At 36.1% G+C, this 14150-nt stretch overlaps 2 protein-coding genes across 2 annotated transcripts; one reads left to right on the top strand and one right to left on the bottom strand.

Moving 5' to 3' along the window:
* The first annotated feature begins 2062 nt into the window (after positions 1–2062).
* LOC124630672 (stress response protein nst1) lies at positions 2063–5104 on the top strand. Its single transcript, XM_047164637.1, has 4 exons — positions 2063–2134; positions 2588–2709; positions 3345–3468; positions 4162–5104. Exons 1-4 carry the CDS (start codon positions 2063–2065, stop codon positions 5023–5025), a joined length of 1182 nt encoding a protein of 393 aa, XP_047020593.1. The 3' UTR covers positions 5026–5104.
* Positions 5105–11829: 6725 nt separating this feature from the next.
* On the bottom strand, positions 11830–13914 carry LOC124630450 (arrestin homolog). Its single transcript, XM_047164360.1, has 6 exons — positions 13693–13914; positions 13375–13581; positions 13160–13291; positions 12668–13019; positions 12397–12591; positions 11830–12323 (listed from the first exon to the last, which is right to left on the bottom strand). The coding sequence occupies exons 1-6, from the start codon at positions 13879–13881 to the stop codon at positions 12175–12177; spliced, it is 1224 nt and encodes a 407-aa protein (XP_047020316.1). The 5' UTR covers positions 13882–13914; the 3' UTR covers positions 11830–12174.
* Between the last annotated feature and the right edge of the window lie 236 nt (positions 13915–14150).

Genomic DNA, 14150 nt, shown 5'->3' with positions numbered 1-14150 from the left:
GCTGAAGAAGAAAACAAAATTCCAAGAACCCAAACGCAAATATCCTTCAAGATGTTCACTTGATTCATTCTTATTGTAAATAGACCAGAGACAGTCAAGCAAGAAACGATTAAATAACGTTTAAACTCTTGTTGGAAAAAGGTTCATTTTTAAACTCATCCGCTCCATTTATTTCTAATTGCGTGCAGCCTTATAAAAGTGATTATAAATATTTTTCTTCGAAACGGCAAACGGTTATTGCACAACAGTTCAACTGTTGATTACCCAATAGTGGGTGTAATCATTTATGTGTCTATTTTATTATTTACTTCCTTATTTATTTTAAGAGCCTAGTTTTTGTCTGTGCAGTTCCTTCCATTTCCTGCTATTGAGTGCCAATTCCTGAACATTCTTAAACGTCACAACCATCACCTTCTATGACTTTCCTTTAATTGGACGACACCCTCCCCTCTTTCTTGCTAGCTTTTGCGAGTTATTTAAAGGCATCATGTATGAGAAAAACTGTGTGAGTCATCCACAGATGTAACCAAATATTACAAAGAACATCAAGAGTAAATCATTCTTATTTATGAGTTCTCTTTAGCACCATCACCATCAACTTCCTCTTTTGACCACACACACAATCATCAACATAAGGTAAAATTTCTGTTTACCTACACTCGAAGTGTAAGCGAGATTTTATAAAGGACTATTTTGTTAGACTTTATGTTAGTTTTGCAGTAAGCGTTATTTTTTTTATAATTTAAATAAAAGTGAAATAAATGATATAAAAAATTATAACATTACGGGACCTCATAATCTAATGGAAATCTGAAAATTTTCCTATAACAAGCTTTTTTATCTAAAGTATCGATCTTAGTTGTAACTAGCTAAGATCGATACCCAAGTTAATAGAAAAAATAGCCTATTTCTTTATCCAGCTATTGAGTAAATATGGATTAGAGTTTTTCATCGTCCTAATCTCAATCTATAAGTGAGACATTTTCACAATTGGACACGGAAAGCCGAACAACGCTTGGTAGTCAATGACGCGGCACGATTCGTAATGGGCGCATCTGAGATTGCCAGAGATAAACAACATTGTATTTGGTATAAGTAGGAATAGTGTGAAGTAGGTAAAATGGTTGTACTCGTAATTTCAATGAATATGACAACGATTTTTCCCATCAATGGATAAACGCGATTGTTTCATCAAAAACTTTATATCGCTGATTTGAGCGGTTGATAATTGGAAAGGAACAATGTCAGACGTCCATAGTAACTTAGGCTCAATAAAAATATTTCATGTACAGTGAAAATTCTTACAGTTTTTTGTGTAGTTTAATGTCAGAAGCTTTTCTATGTTTTCCACTTTTGCATTGAACTTCTCAAAACCAAATTATTCCAAATTATTCAAACGAAAAACCTGAACTCGATAAACAAAATAATTACTTATTAACATGAATTTTTTTTTTTGAAAAGTTCTAGATAACAATTAAATATTTTATAAGAAGTTAGTATTTTATATGTAAATTGTTGTAGTAAAGAACTTTGTGTCCGTGAGAATTCAGTTTTAAAAGTTGATTGGGTGGGCCGAAACCTGACATTGTTCTTTACGGTTCACGAACGAAAATCAACAAAACCAGTTTTTAACCAAATTCTAATTGGAAACCAAAATATAAGCTTGTTAAAAAGCTCTAAATTATGTGGTAGCCTATATTATTGTCTTGTTTCTTGGCAGCACCAACGTATACAACGCGTAGGTATACACACACCAATATGCTTCATGGAGAAAAAGATAAAGAGCAAAGGATCGTACAATAAATCAACCAGTAAGCTTGTCATGTGTGGCATGAAATTATTAGAAAATGAAATTATTATATGCTTTTTCTATCTGGGATGAGAGATTGATGAGAGTTAAAAACTGTCTATTAGGTCCCCCTGATAATACAACTATATTTAGGAATAATACACCTAAGTCACCGATGGAAATAAAATGTAAATAATGATCGATTTCCGTAAACAGATCGATAAACAGTTGTGTACCACTGCATTAGGTGAATTGTAACTGTCTTGTCTATAAATGAACTACCGACAGTCTTGGGCACAGACCTTCGATCAAACAGCCAAGATGTCACAACGTCTTGACAATACGGTATTACCGAACTTTTTACTGATTTACACTATTCATTTTAATAATATTCTTGAATAAAATTATAACTAAATATATAAGTTATATGAAAAATCGTAAAACAGTTTTTACCGAGTGAAAGTGTTTTAGTGTGACAGTGCTGTAAAAAGTTTTCGTTTTCAGTTTATTTTGCGATACAAATTCCTTTTTCAAAAGTGTTCTTTTTGGTGTTTTATTATCAAGTCTTGAGAATTTTAGTTCATATTTATCACTGGCTAGTTCCCATAGTTTCACTTGCGTCCTGAAGGAACCACTTTACGCATCCGATAAAAAGCTACCTGCAAAGTTTCTCCTAAATCAGCAATTTTTTTCCTGGACTGTGCGAAACATGCATTTTTTTGTTCATAAACTTCTATCTGTTATTTATAAGACGATATCATTTCTCAATTAACTATAGATAAAATGTTGTATTTTCAGAAATGGCTGTGGTGCCTGCTGGCTTTGCAAGCTGGCTCTATTTGGGGACAAGCACGATCAGTCACGGTTCGGACTCCTCCCAGCAATCCGTCGACCATAGAAGCTCAGGCTAAATTTTTCCAGTAAGTAAACATTTTAATTTAATGCTTTGGCAATAATCACAATTAAGGGCGCAATCAAAGTCCCAAAAATAATTTCGATCGCTGCTACTTTCCGCACCCAGATAAAAAGCTTATCTCCGTCGCCGGAGTACATAGATTTTCAAAGAACTCACCAAGATAGATCCGGTTAGGTTTTCCTATTACGAGACTAGACTAAAAATAATTTACAGTTCAATGAAAAGCACAAGCAATACTTCTAGTCTATTGCTAAATAAGTTCTAAGACACTGCGTTTAGGCTTAATTACTTAACGACTTTGTCTAAATCTAGCGAAACAGCCTCGTTTCATTTATCAACTTCAGCGTCAACCTTCAACTTAATTGGAGTCCATTGTCGACGGCATGCAAATACGTGACCAAACATTGACATACTTTACGCTATAGCAATTAGAGAAAGGGGTTTGGTCACCAAAACGTTTCTTTTGTCAACATTCTCATTCGTAACTAGTGTGCCTGTTAGAATACTAACTCTTTCAACTGCAATATTTTGCCCAATTTCATCTACGCAATCGACTTTGCCTAAAACAAAATCTCAGAGTACTAATCGTTTCTTGTTAATGTAACTTTAAGTAAGGATGAAAAATACTTTGCTTTATAGGGATTTTTTCTCAGTACAGTTGAGTCCGTACAAGATAGAGTTCGGTCATGTCTGCGAGGACCCCAACACTTGGGAGCAGCGCTATGAGAAGAAAGACTTTAAGAACCACAGGGACATGGGAAAAGTAAAACACATCTATTATCTCGTCTTTAACCTCTTTTCTGTTTTCTTTTTCTTTTCCGCTTTGCTTCGCTTGGCTGAAGGTATAGACATTTCCCGAAAGCCGACCAGTTTGATCAGGGACATCGGTTGGGCAGCGAACGTCACTTCACTGAGAGACATGAGAGGGCCAAACCCTCGGAAGGAGTGTTCTCTGCCAAAGTATGCTTTCTATGCTTCATAATTATTATTAACTTAGGTGCAGGATTTCTTTGGAACCCACAGTTTTCTAAAAAGCTTTAAAGCGGCAGAGTGTAAACTTTTGTCTATAATTAACTTTTGACTGTAGTTTTAATAGTTTACAGTAAAACCCAGAGAAAATCCTGCATCTTACAAACATATGTATTCTTATATACCTAACTAAAAGTGCCTTTCTTTTGCATTAATCGAATGTCATACTTTTATGTCTTTTACTTATTGCGCACTGCAGTTACTTAACTCTTTCGTGTTTAATATTTTCTTCATAACAGATATATAACTAACTTGTAAAACTAACTCTTTTCTCTTTCTATTAACATTTAATAATTTAATGTTTTACAATAAATATTAACTTTCCTTCCTACTTTGCAGACTGACTTTTAACATCTTTCGACTAACTTCATCGTTTTTTAGTGCAATATATTGAAGGGCCAAATAATAATATTGCTTTTTAATGTAGGTACGATGGGGCGACAAAAAGGGAGGTTACGGTGAACACTACTGGGATCTAAACCACGCAGGAAATGCTGATAACATCGGAGATGATGGTGATGATGGTTCCTACCACGAGTCCCATAACAGTGACCCCTACGATGAACCCAGTGACAACCTACCAACCTACGGCAATGAAGAGTACGACCCAGAAAGAGCCAGCTATGAAGAAAGTGGGCGAGCTAAAAGAGCGTACCCTAAATCAGATAGACCACGCAAACAAGAGAGAAAACATCACAAATCCTCTGAACAAGAATCTGAAGAGGAACCTAGACCTAGAAAGCAAAACCGCAATATCAAAGAAGAGCCAGAACCAGCAGAAACATCCCAAGAAGAAGAATATGAAGAAGACCATGACGATGAATCTTATGAAGAACCAAAGCCAAAGCGTCAACATCACAGAAAGAAAGAAGACAATCAAAAGCCAAAGGAGAAGAAACAAATAGTATTAGTTGTAAGCCACAAAGATGACGATGACGATAATAATCAACCACCACAACAACAGCAACAGGCCAATCAGTATACGCCTCAAACTCAACAAGAATTCTCACAGTATCAAACGCATCTGCCACAGAATCAAAATGTACAAGCTCAGAATTTGCCTAGCCAGCAAGCTACATTGCCTACATACGTGCCTAAGCAGTACTTAGAACCACCTCGCTTCGTGCCTTATGAAGGAGGAGCTGGAGTAAGACAGCATCAGCAACCAGAAGTTAGTGCAGCCACCACGGTTCCAAGACTCTTCTTGGAACCTTCAACGGGCCATGTAGTGGACAGGGCGACTGGCCAAGCGTACGTGCTGCAGCCAATAGCGGCACATAATTACAATTAGAAAGTTGCAGTAGATTAGTTTAGTAAATGTAGTTTTGTTATAGTTATTTATTTTTGTAATTAAACTTACGTTATTGTTATGGTGTGTTATAATTTGATATGCCATTTGCTCCTGTGGTTTGCTGAGAATTGATTCGAATTTCTCCCTTTCACTGTTGATCAATGGGCTCTCCAAAGTTAGGTAAATTCTTGAGGTCATTATACGAAGTCTACTTCTATGATAGTCTTAAAGTAGCTACTCATATAATCACAATTACCATAACACAGGTTAAAAAGCAAGTAAAGCTAGGAACTAAAACTGCAGCAGCAAATGCAAATGAGCAAATTAAAGTCTTTATTGCGCGAAAGTAAAGTCCTAACCAGTTGGACAGCCATTCAGGAAAGGGAACCAACTTTCCTGATTAAAATGCAAAGGAAAATAGTGTTCACTATTTATAAATTCCAAATATCAATAGGGATAAAGAACCGTTTACTTTTTATTGGACAGTTGGTAAATGTCACGTACCTATCTACGGAATTGATTTTTTGTTGATACTTTCTTATTTATAGAAAAGCAAGCTATTCTCGGAAGGATTGAAGAACTTAGTTTTATTTTTAGAGATTTTGGTAATCCATGTCTCTTTTGAATGATCTCAGAAATCATGTGCTTGGTTGTTGCAATTTTCGTTAGCCTAATGGAAATCTTAGAGATTTTATTTTCATCATCACTGTCTATACCAAAATAATTTATTAATCAGAATACCGTTAGCACCACATGCACTAATATGTATGTCTCACGAAGTCAATCAACTGGATCATTAGCAACGGGTTGTAGGGCAAAAATAATAAGGTTACATAAGACATTACACAGTCCATATTATAACATAATAATGACGTCATTGCTCTTGATATAATCTGCATACCACGTTATACTCAGTTGCAATCATTATGCGTGTCTCACTGAGGTCTTTGACTTTTACTTTTGAGATCAACCTAGGTTTAAACGTGATCTAGATATTTATTACGTTCATTAGGAATTTCAATTACTTCCTTAGACTTTCGATTAGAGCTGTGAAGCTGTAGGTTTAAACAGTCCTATATTATTTTACTGATCTCGGAAATCCAGTGCAGTCCATAAGACCTTTTGCTAACAATATATTTATATATAACTTATATTTTACCTAACATATGTTGATGCTGCGTTGATTGTTCAAAACAAATCTAAAAGTTACTTAAGTTAGTGGTTAATAGACGTAATCATTTCATTCTAATAAACTGGCCATCACAAACACACAGCTAGGTCAACGAAATATGTAGTTCTAACCACTTACACAGGCATACCATCAAAATGAAACACCATTTCATTCATACTTCCAAAAATGCACACTTCTAACTGTATTTTTGACACATTCAAAGTGTATTCACCTTCTTACACAATAAACCCTCATATTAAGACTCTTGGCCAACCGGTCGCACGATAAGGTCCTTTTCAATGGGGTCTGCAAAAGGGTCAGTAAGTTCTCATGGTTGGACAGGTTCGGTGAAATTATCTTGATCATAGTTTGTAACTGTCTGATTACTCGTATGCGGGTGATGAGTTCATTGTCTCGAACTTCGATCAGGGTGATAGTGTTTTGTTTTGACAGCGGTGAAAATATGGTATGAGAAAAACAAAACGAATGAAAGACGTGATTCGTTCTTTTGGTTCGAAATGCAAGTAGGTAGATTTACGTGACTGAAGTAAAATTGCATGATCAGGTAATTTCGCTTGAATTGCCAGGAAGTTGCAGAAATATTTCTTAATTTATGAGTACTCCCAAAGCTAAATGAAAAAAGTGGAAAAGGTAGGGTCCATTTTGACCGTCTAAAAGCAACATCCCGTTATTAATTTCCATATCAACTAAACTTCAAATAAAACACCAAAAATTATTCGGTACCTACAACATAATACCCCAATCTCCATAAATGTTTGCATAAATAAATTCAACAGGTTGTTTTTTGCTCCCATGGACCCGCGAGAACAATGACTCTCTGTATGTACCACTAAGGGGATGCAAAGTGCGCACGCGACTGAGATGAAAAAAAGGTCAGACGAGATGAAAAAACCAAGGGCTGCTGTGTTGAAACCCTTCTTATTGTACTAAGTGTAATGTTAGTATAAAATTTCATATTTCATCACCTTTAGATGAGCGATTTTGGAGAATAGATCTGCATCTTTTGTGGTTTGATAGGGATATTGAGGCTGGGGTGTAAAATTGCCAAAACATAGGTACTTATTGACAACTAATAATATTTTAGGCACAATGATACTTTTGTTGTGTTAGTTAGGGTCTGATACTTCGGTAAACGTGCGACGTCCTAAGCTAGATTCAGCAGACCAGTACGACAAGCCACAATTTTCATATTTCAAGTGAAGAGGATACCAATTACTCAAGGAGAAGACAATAGGTAAGTAAACTGAGACTTTAAGTAAATGCTAGTTAGTAATTACAAAAATGTTTATGCAATTTAATTTAAAATAATTTTAAAAATATACATAGGTTATTTAGGTATGACCCAAATGGTGCCCTGAGCTTTATATAGTCTAGGCACCAAAAAGAGTCTCTGCTAATAATCAAACCACTTCCTTCAACAACAAGGAAGAAGTAACGGCCATCGCACATTCCCACACATTAATCCTGGCCAAATACCCGTTGTCACGCACCTATCATAGACAATACGAAACGGTCACAGGGTGTCCACCCTTCACGGACGGCTAGACAAACCAGTTTGACCACTTCCAACGTGGGAACCATTGTCCAGTCCTTTGCAAATATTGCGATACACCTTTATTGTCCTGCGACCCTTCGAAAGTGAGGTGGCACTTGTTTCTTGAAGGGTGAACGGTGAATGGAATGTCTTGGGGTGAGGTAAAATGATGGGTAGTAAAGATTAATTGTTTTAAAAGCTTGTTATTGAAGTGGATAATGGATCATACTTTGTTATTTTAGATAAATTAAGGTACGAAGCTCCCTAAAGTATAGGAAAATTTACATCTGGCTGCAATACCTTAGTCTTTATTCTTATTCAAGAAATATTGTGGTTAATCGTATTTTTTAACCGTACATATACCTAAATGAAAATATTTTTTTCCTGTGTAAGTTCAATTAATGAAACTCATAACATACCTATGCCTTTATTACTTACTAAGATGACTTTTTTCCATATAGATAGGTACTTCAAATATTTTTTTTTGTTAACGGAATATCCTCTCTCTTATAACACTAGCCAAGTTTCAAAATTTCGAAACAAATTAATATAAATAATAGTAATTAAAGTCTCTACCAACCGAAAACCGATCCGCGACGCTTGACTAATTTCACGTCCATATGTCCCTTTCGCAAAAAAGGTAGGTAAGGAACACGGCATGCAAATAAAGGGTCATTGCCAAAACTGTCCTTTCTCACACTAAGAAGTGGTCAAACTGGTTTTTGGACGAACCCTTTGCGTAATGCAAGACGTAAAGACAGTGTCTTCCTAGTCCATTGTCCAAAAGTTGTACAACTTGTTTTGTTGTGAGAATGGCGAGTAGTTATTTTTACCCGGAGTAGGGTCCTCAGGTTTTAGAAAAAAAACTGCCGATAATGAAAGTTACAGCTTTCTTGTTTTGTTATTAATGAGAATAAATAAATTACATTTCCGTAAGAATTTTCATGTGCAATTTTTATTTCACTTCACTTAAGTAGAAATTCAGGATCGCTTATGATTGTTCCCTGGACTTGAACGGCGTATTTCGGACTTACTTACGCAGCACTAATCTGCAGTACCTTAGAAGAACTTTCTACGTCGTTGCACTGTTTTAACAATGAAGATAAGAAATATAACTTAGGTAGGTAAATCATAATTATTTTCATCAAATGTTTTGATGAGCATTCGATGAATACCTACTGAAAATTATGCCTACTATAAGTTACTTAGGTATTTGACGTGGGTAATGCAATATGTTTTGAAAGATCACCTTACAGACAGGAAACTAATGAACAAATCGTCCGGTATTCAATCGATAATATCATAAATTAATTGCAATTCGGAAAATATTTGCTTGCCCAATTAAGCCAAAACTGAACATACCTATTATTATTTGCCTAAAAACGTGGACTGGCTAAGATGCTCCTATCTTCATTTACAAGAATAATACGAAGATATATAAAAGAAAAAGATCCGTGCATAAAAAATCGTATGCAAAATAAAGGGTCATTACGAAACTGTCCTTTCCCACACTGAGATGTGGTCAAACTGGTTTTTGGCCAACCCTTTTGGCAATAGGAATTGAAAGGACACTGTCTTCCTAGTCCATTGTCCAAAACTTGTTTTGTGATGAGCAGAGATAATAATTGCTTGGCACCTACCGATTTGTATTTTGCAACTAAATGAAAGGACTTTAGGTGATATTCTGAACCTTTGTTTTTTTTTTTAATAAATTGTCTGAATTCGAATAATTAAGTTGCCGAAGAGTTCTCGCTCTGAAGAACTTTTTCTGTTCGAAGACTTTTTCCTTAGACAAGAATGAGCTGTGTACCTACCTATGTATCTTTAAGTAAGAAGTCCCTACCGATTTTTATAAAAAACATTCAGATTCCGAACCTTCAAGTAATTTTCTTGTAGATAATATACATACAAGAAAACTTCTACTGGGTCTAGGATCTATGGTGTAGATAAATGTTTTTAGGAGTGGAATAAAGGAAATACATTTGTCCTTACCCCCTTACCTTAAGTAGGTAACTGGCAGTTTGGATCTTTGCCTTCTGACTGACCCTTTTGTCCTGTCTTAGGGATAGTTTTACAATACCTACTTAACTATGTCTTCAAAAATTCTTTCCAGAAGTGCCTTCACAAACGTGCCTACCTATATTTACTCATATCCATAACAAGACAGACAGCACTATAATAAGCATACTCACTTACTTACATTTGACGTGTTGTAAGTAAATAATTACTATACAGCAGTCAATAATTTTCTAAGCCGTTTAACATTTTTGTGGTAGCAACTTGAACGGCGCGGTATTTGGAGCATGTGTATTGATCCGAAACCGTTGATGTTTGCTTTACGGTAGAATTTGTAGGTATTCGCAGTCCCTACGGTACTATCAGCTGCGGGAAATAGCAATGTCTAGTATTTGTAATGGAATTTCCGAATGTAGGTACCTAAGTTCTTCAGGCGCTTTAAAAGGTATTCGAGATCCCATCCGATAGATTAATGACCACTCTAACGTTCGGGCCGCGCGACCGTTTCTCTCTCTAACGTCCAGCCGCACGCGGCACCCGAACCACGCGCGACTCGCAACTTCGTCGTAACAAAAAACCTATACAGCTACTGAACCGTAATGGCTAAAATAAAGAAAAAAATACGGAAAAAATGGTTAAAGAATACAGATCAAAGTTAATGATATTTTAAAATCGTTAGTTATAATCTTTGATACTAAAATCCGGGTTAAACATTATTTTAAGGAGAAAAAAACACATTTATTTCTACCATTTTAAAATATAAGGGACAACTGTTGCATATTTTATCAATAAAATATTTTCAGAACAAATTAGGCTTATTACCCTTTCTTCTGATGTATATTTGATTATATTCGGTTAACTCTAAGTATTTTAATTAAATCGAAACAAAACACTACTCTTCGTAATTTTACCGCGATGTCTCCCGCGCTCGAGAAGGCTATTACGAAATTTTCAATGAATTTAGTATATTTCTGTTTGAAAAATGTATTATTTTGCTTATTACGATATTAAATATAATATTTTAATGCAAAGTTTGTAAAATATGTATAAACAAAACTAAGATTGGCCTATGACCTTGACCGGACTTTTTTCGAAAAAACAATCGTTTGAAGTTAAAATTAGACTAGATTTATCAGCTAAAACTGTGATATTTAAACATCATCGTAAAGCCCAAATCTTCTAGTTTATTTTGATGTATAACACTTGTAAAATAAATAAAACAAAACGACATAATAATTGACACTTATAAAAACACTTAACGAAACGAACGTCAAACGCGTCAACTGAACTTAAAATTTTTTTTTTTTGTCAAATGCTTGTTACACTACCGTCTCTTATTTTTTCGTCGAACTATTTCATCAGCTATATATATAATCTGTCAAAACTCAACAAATAATACCGTATTTTAAAATAGATGGAGTTAAACACAACTCGTCGCTTTGGATACTATAGTATCCATGGGCGTATGACGCTACTTTTTTCTTGGATACTGTACTATCCACGGACGTTAGAGTGGGGTCTATTTCTTAGTTAATTAGCTTCTACAGGTGTAGGCGACCTTTTTAAATACTTAGTTTCTTATTATGGATTACACCTAGACATACATTAAAATTGGGACAAATCCGATTAAATGCGAATACATGCCCGCCCTATTATGGCTTCTCGTACGTAGGTGTAAATTAAATTAAATAAAGGTATGATTTTTGTTATTTTTGGTGTACCTACTGAATCTCTAAATAAATTGTAACTAGTGGAACTAGGTCATTCTGCAGTTCATTGCAATCCATGTCTTCAAATTAAAATGCACATGACCGGACCTTGGCTGACAACCACAACACCTTTGCATAATGGTCTTTTATAATCTCATGCATGGGGACAAATAGGGCGGGGAAATCAAAACCCTTTTTTTAATCGAGTAACAATAGATATGCAAATTCGAATGTAACTTGGATTGCATCTTCTATCGTATGTCAGTGGTGTACAAGACGTGCTAGTAGTTACTTCTAATATTAGAATCAGTGCAAAGTCGAGGGTGTAAGAAAAGCCAGGAATTTCTGGTGAAGTTTAATTTATAATAAAAGGATTACAGGAAGGTACAGAAAGCATTTTTTTATATTCTCATAATTTTAAAACACGAGAGTACAATGTGTTCTTAATAAATGATAGTCGATATATCTTTATATTTTAGATTAATTAAACTGAATGATTGAAATACACCACATCTGATGAAAATGACGTTTACAGTTTACATGTGATCGTGATGTTGTTGATCTGTTTGAAGATTTTACATCCTATTTATGTCGTTTGATCTTAGTGACACTAGTGAAAAACTTGCTTGATTGTGGTTTTTTTTTTTGCATTTTATAATATTTTTTCTGTTTTTTTTGACGAGTGTTTTTTTTAATATTTACTCGGGCTCGTTCATCCTAAGACGGGCAAAGTCTTCGAATACGATGTTATCTTCTTCCTCGTTAGTGTAAAGAGAGTTTTCGTAGCGGTGTCTTTCAATCGATTGCATTTTCTTCATGGCATTGAAGCGTTGGCGTTCAATAGAGCCTGAAACAACAAAACGTGTGTTAAAATATCCAACTAGTATAAGGTTTTTGACATCATCTTTATGATGGGTTACCTTCAGCTGGGTGAAGAAGTTTGAAAGGCACATCGGTCACGAGTTCTCCTCCGAGAGTGCCGCAATTCAGCTTGACCCTCACGGAGTAAGAGACCACGATACCAATAGCATCAGCTGGGCATTTGCCTTCAGGTACAAGGGTAGAGCTAGCCAAGTTCACGTCATCTTCCTTAAGGTGTCCATCCAAAGCCACACCTGTAAAACCAAGTTATTTAGAACTGCTATTCGAGGAATGCAATTTCAGAATCGGTTTGTATGGTACGGTACTAGCCTCGAATATCCTTGTTGCTGCGTGCCAAAGGCACCAAGTAGAATGTCTTGGACAGACTAGCCCCAGGAGTTACGGGGCATCCTTCGCGGCTTTCCAATGAAGCTACGTGACGGCTGAACTGTGAGTTGATCATGGTGATCTCGACATGCTGCACAACCATGGCACGAATGTTGCGGACAGACTTCCTAGAGTTGTTGGACACGATAATGTTGGCGGCGACCTTCTCTCCGTGGTAGTAAATCTCTCTATCCAAAGTCACTTCAAGGTTGATCTTTCCATTGCTGAAAGTGAACCCTTTGCTCACGAGCGAACTTGGGAGGCGACGTCCACGGGAAGTTGGTGCGTGTTGCAGCTGTCAAAAAATAATTTCATATTATTATTATTTTATGTTATTTTAATAGTTATGATATAGATAAACCTTGATAAGGAATGTTCTCAATAACCAGTCATAACCAGTTTAAATATTGAAATGCATGGGCCTCTAAAGTATACCTTCTTGATGGCAAGAGTTACTGAGCTCCTCTTGTGGCTTTTCTGGTCTTCCTGCTCAGCGACGTAAGTCCTGACGCAGTATTCTACACCCATAGGCTTGCCTTGATCTTCTTCAGAGGGCTGCAGTGTTACCTGATATTCAAAATTGATTAGCATTGGGTTGTGTTTTCGTTCTTAATTGATTTGCATGAAACTAGTTTGAATAATTATATTACCGAGCTTGGAGCCAGTTCGGGGAAGTTGAAAGTAAAAGGATAAGCGTTAGGTCCAAGCTTCTTCAGCAGCTTCTCCTGCACTGGAGTGAGTTCCATCTTGGAGTTGATCATGGGTACGACTTGGTCCTGACCGATTACCATTTCCTTGGAGAACTTCAATCCCATCACTTCATCTTCCTCCCTACCGTAGCGGTACGTGGTCACGAGCTAAACAAGAACACACGACAGCGATAAGAATATGCGGGTTTAGCATAATGACAAATATCACAGGCACTTCACTATTCAAATTTCACTGAACACTGCACTTTGCATTTATACCTGGCTGTAAACTTTTCTTCCTTTCAGGTATTCGGTGTCCACCACCACCACTCCATCTACGGGATCGCAGTAATCCATATGATCAATGAAGTCACGCTTGCCAAGGTAAACCGTAACTTTTCCATTTGGAGTTGTTTTCTTAAAGACTTTCACTGCAACCACAAACGCCAAAGCAAAGTAGTCCAACATCTTGTTGGATTTAGTAGCAAGGGTATAAAGGAATAACGATATTCAAGTTGTTAGTTTGAATAAAGCTTAGTGTGAAGGTTTGAGGTGTTCACCAGAAATGATCGTATTCAGGAAATGTTCCTTATATATAAGTAACATGTGAGGTTTCCTGCAGAATACTATAACCAGCTAATTGGATTTCATTCGTAGGCGTACTAATAAGATTTAAGCTGGATGACGCATCCTCGCATAGGAATCGATTTGATGTCCCCTCACTAAGTTTAGGTAAG

This window comes from Helicoverpa zea, chromosome 5 (genome assembly GCF_022581195.2).
Source record: "Helicoverpa zea isolate HzStark_Cry1AcR chromosome 5, ilHelZeax1.1, whole genome shotgun sequence".
NCBI classification, from domain to species: Eukaryota; Metazoa; Arthropoda; class Insecta; order Lepidoptera; family Noctuidae; genus Helicoverpa; species Helicoverpa zea.
This window is presented reverse-complemented; position numbering and strand designations above follow the sequence as displayed.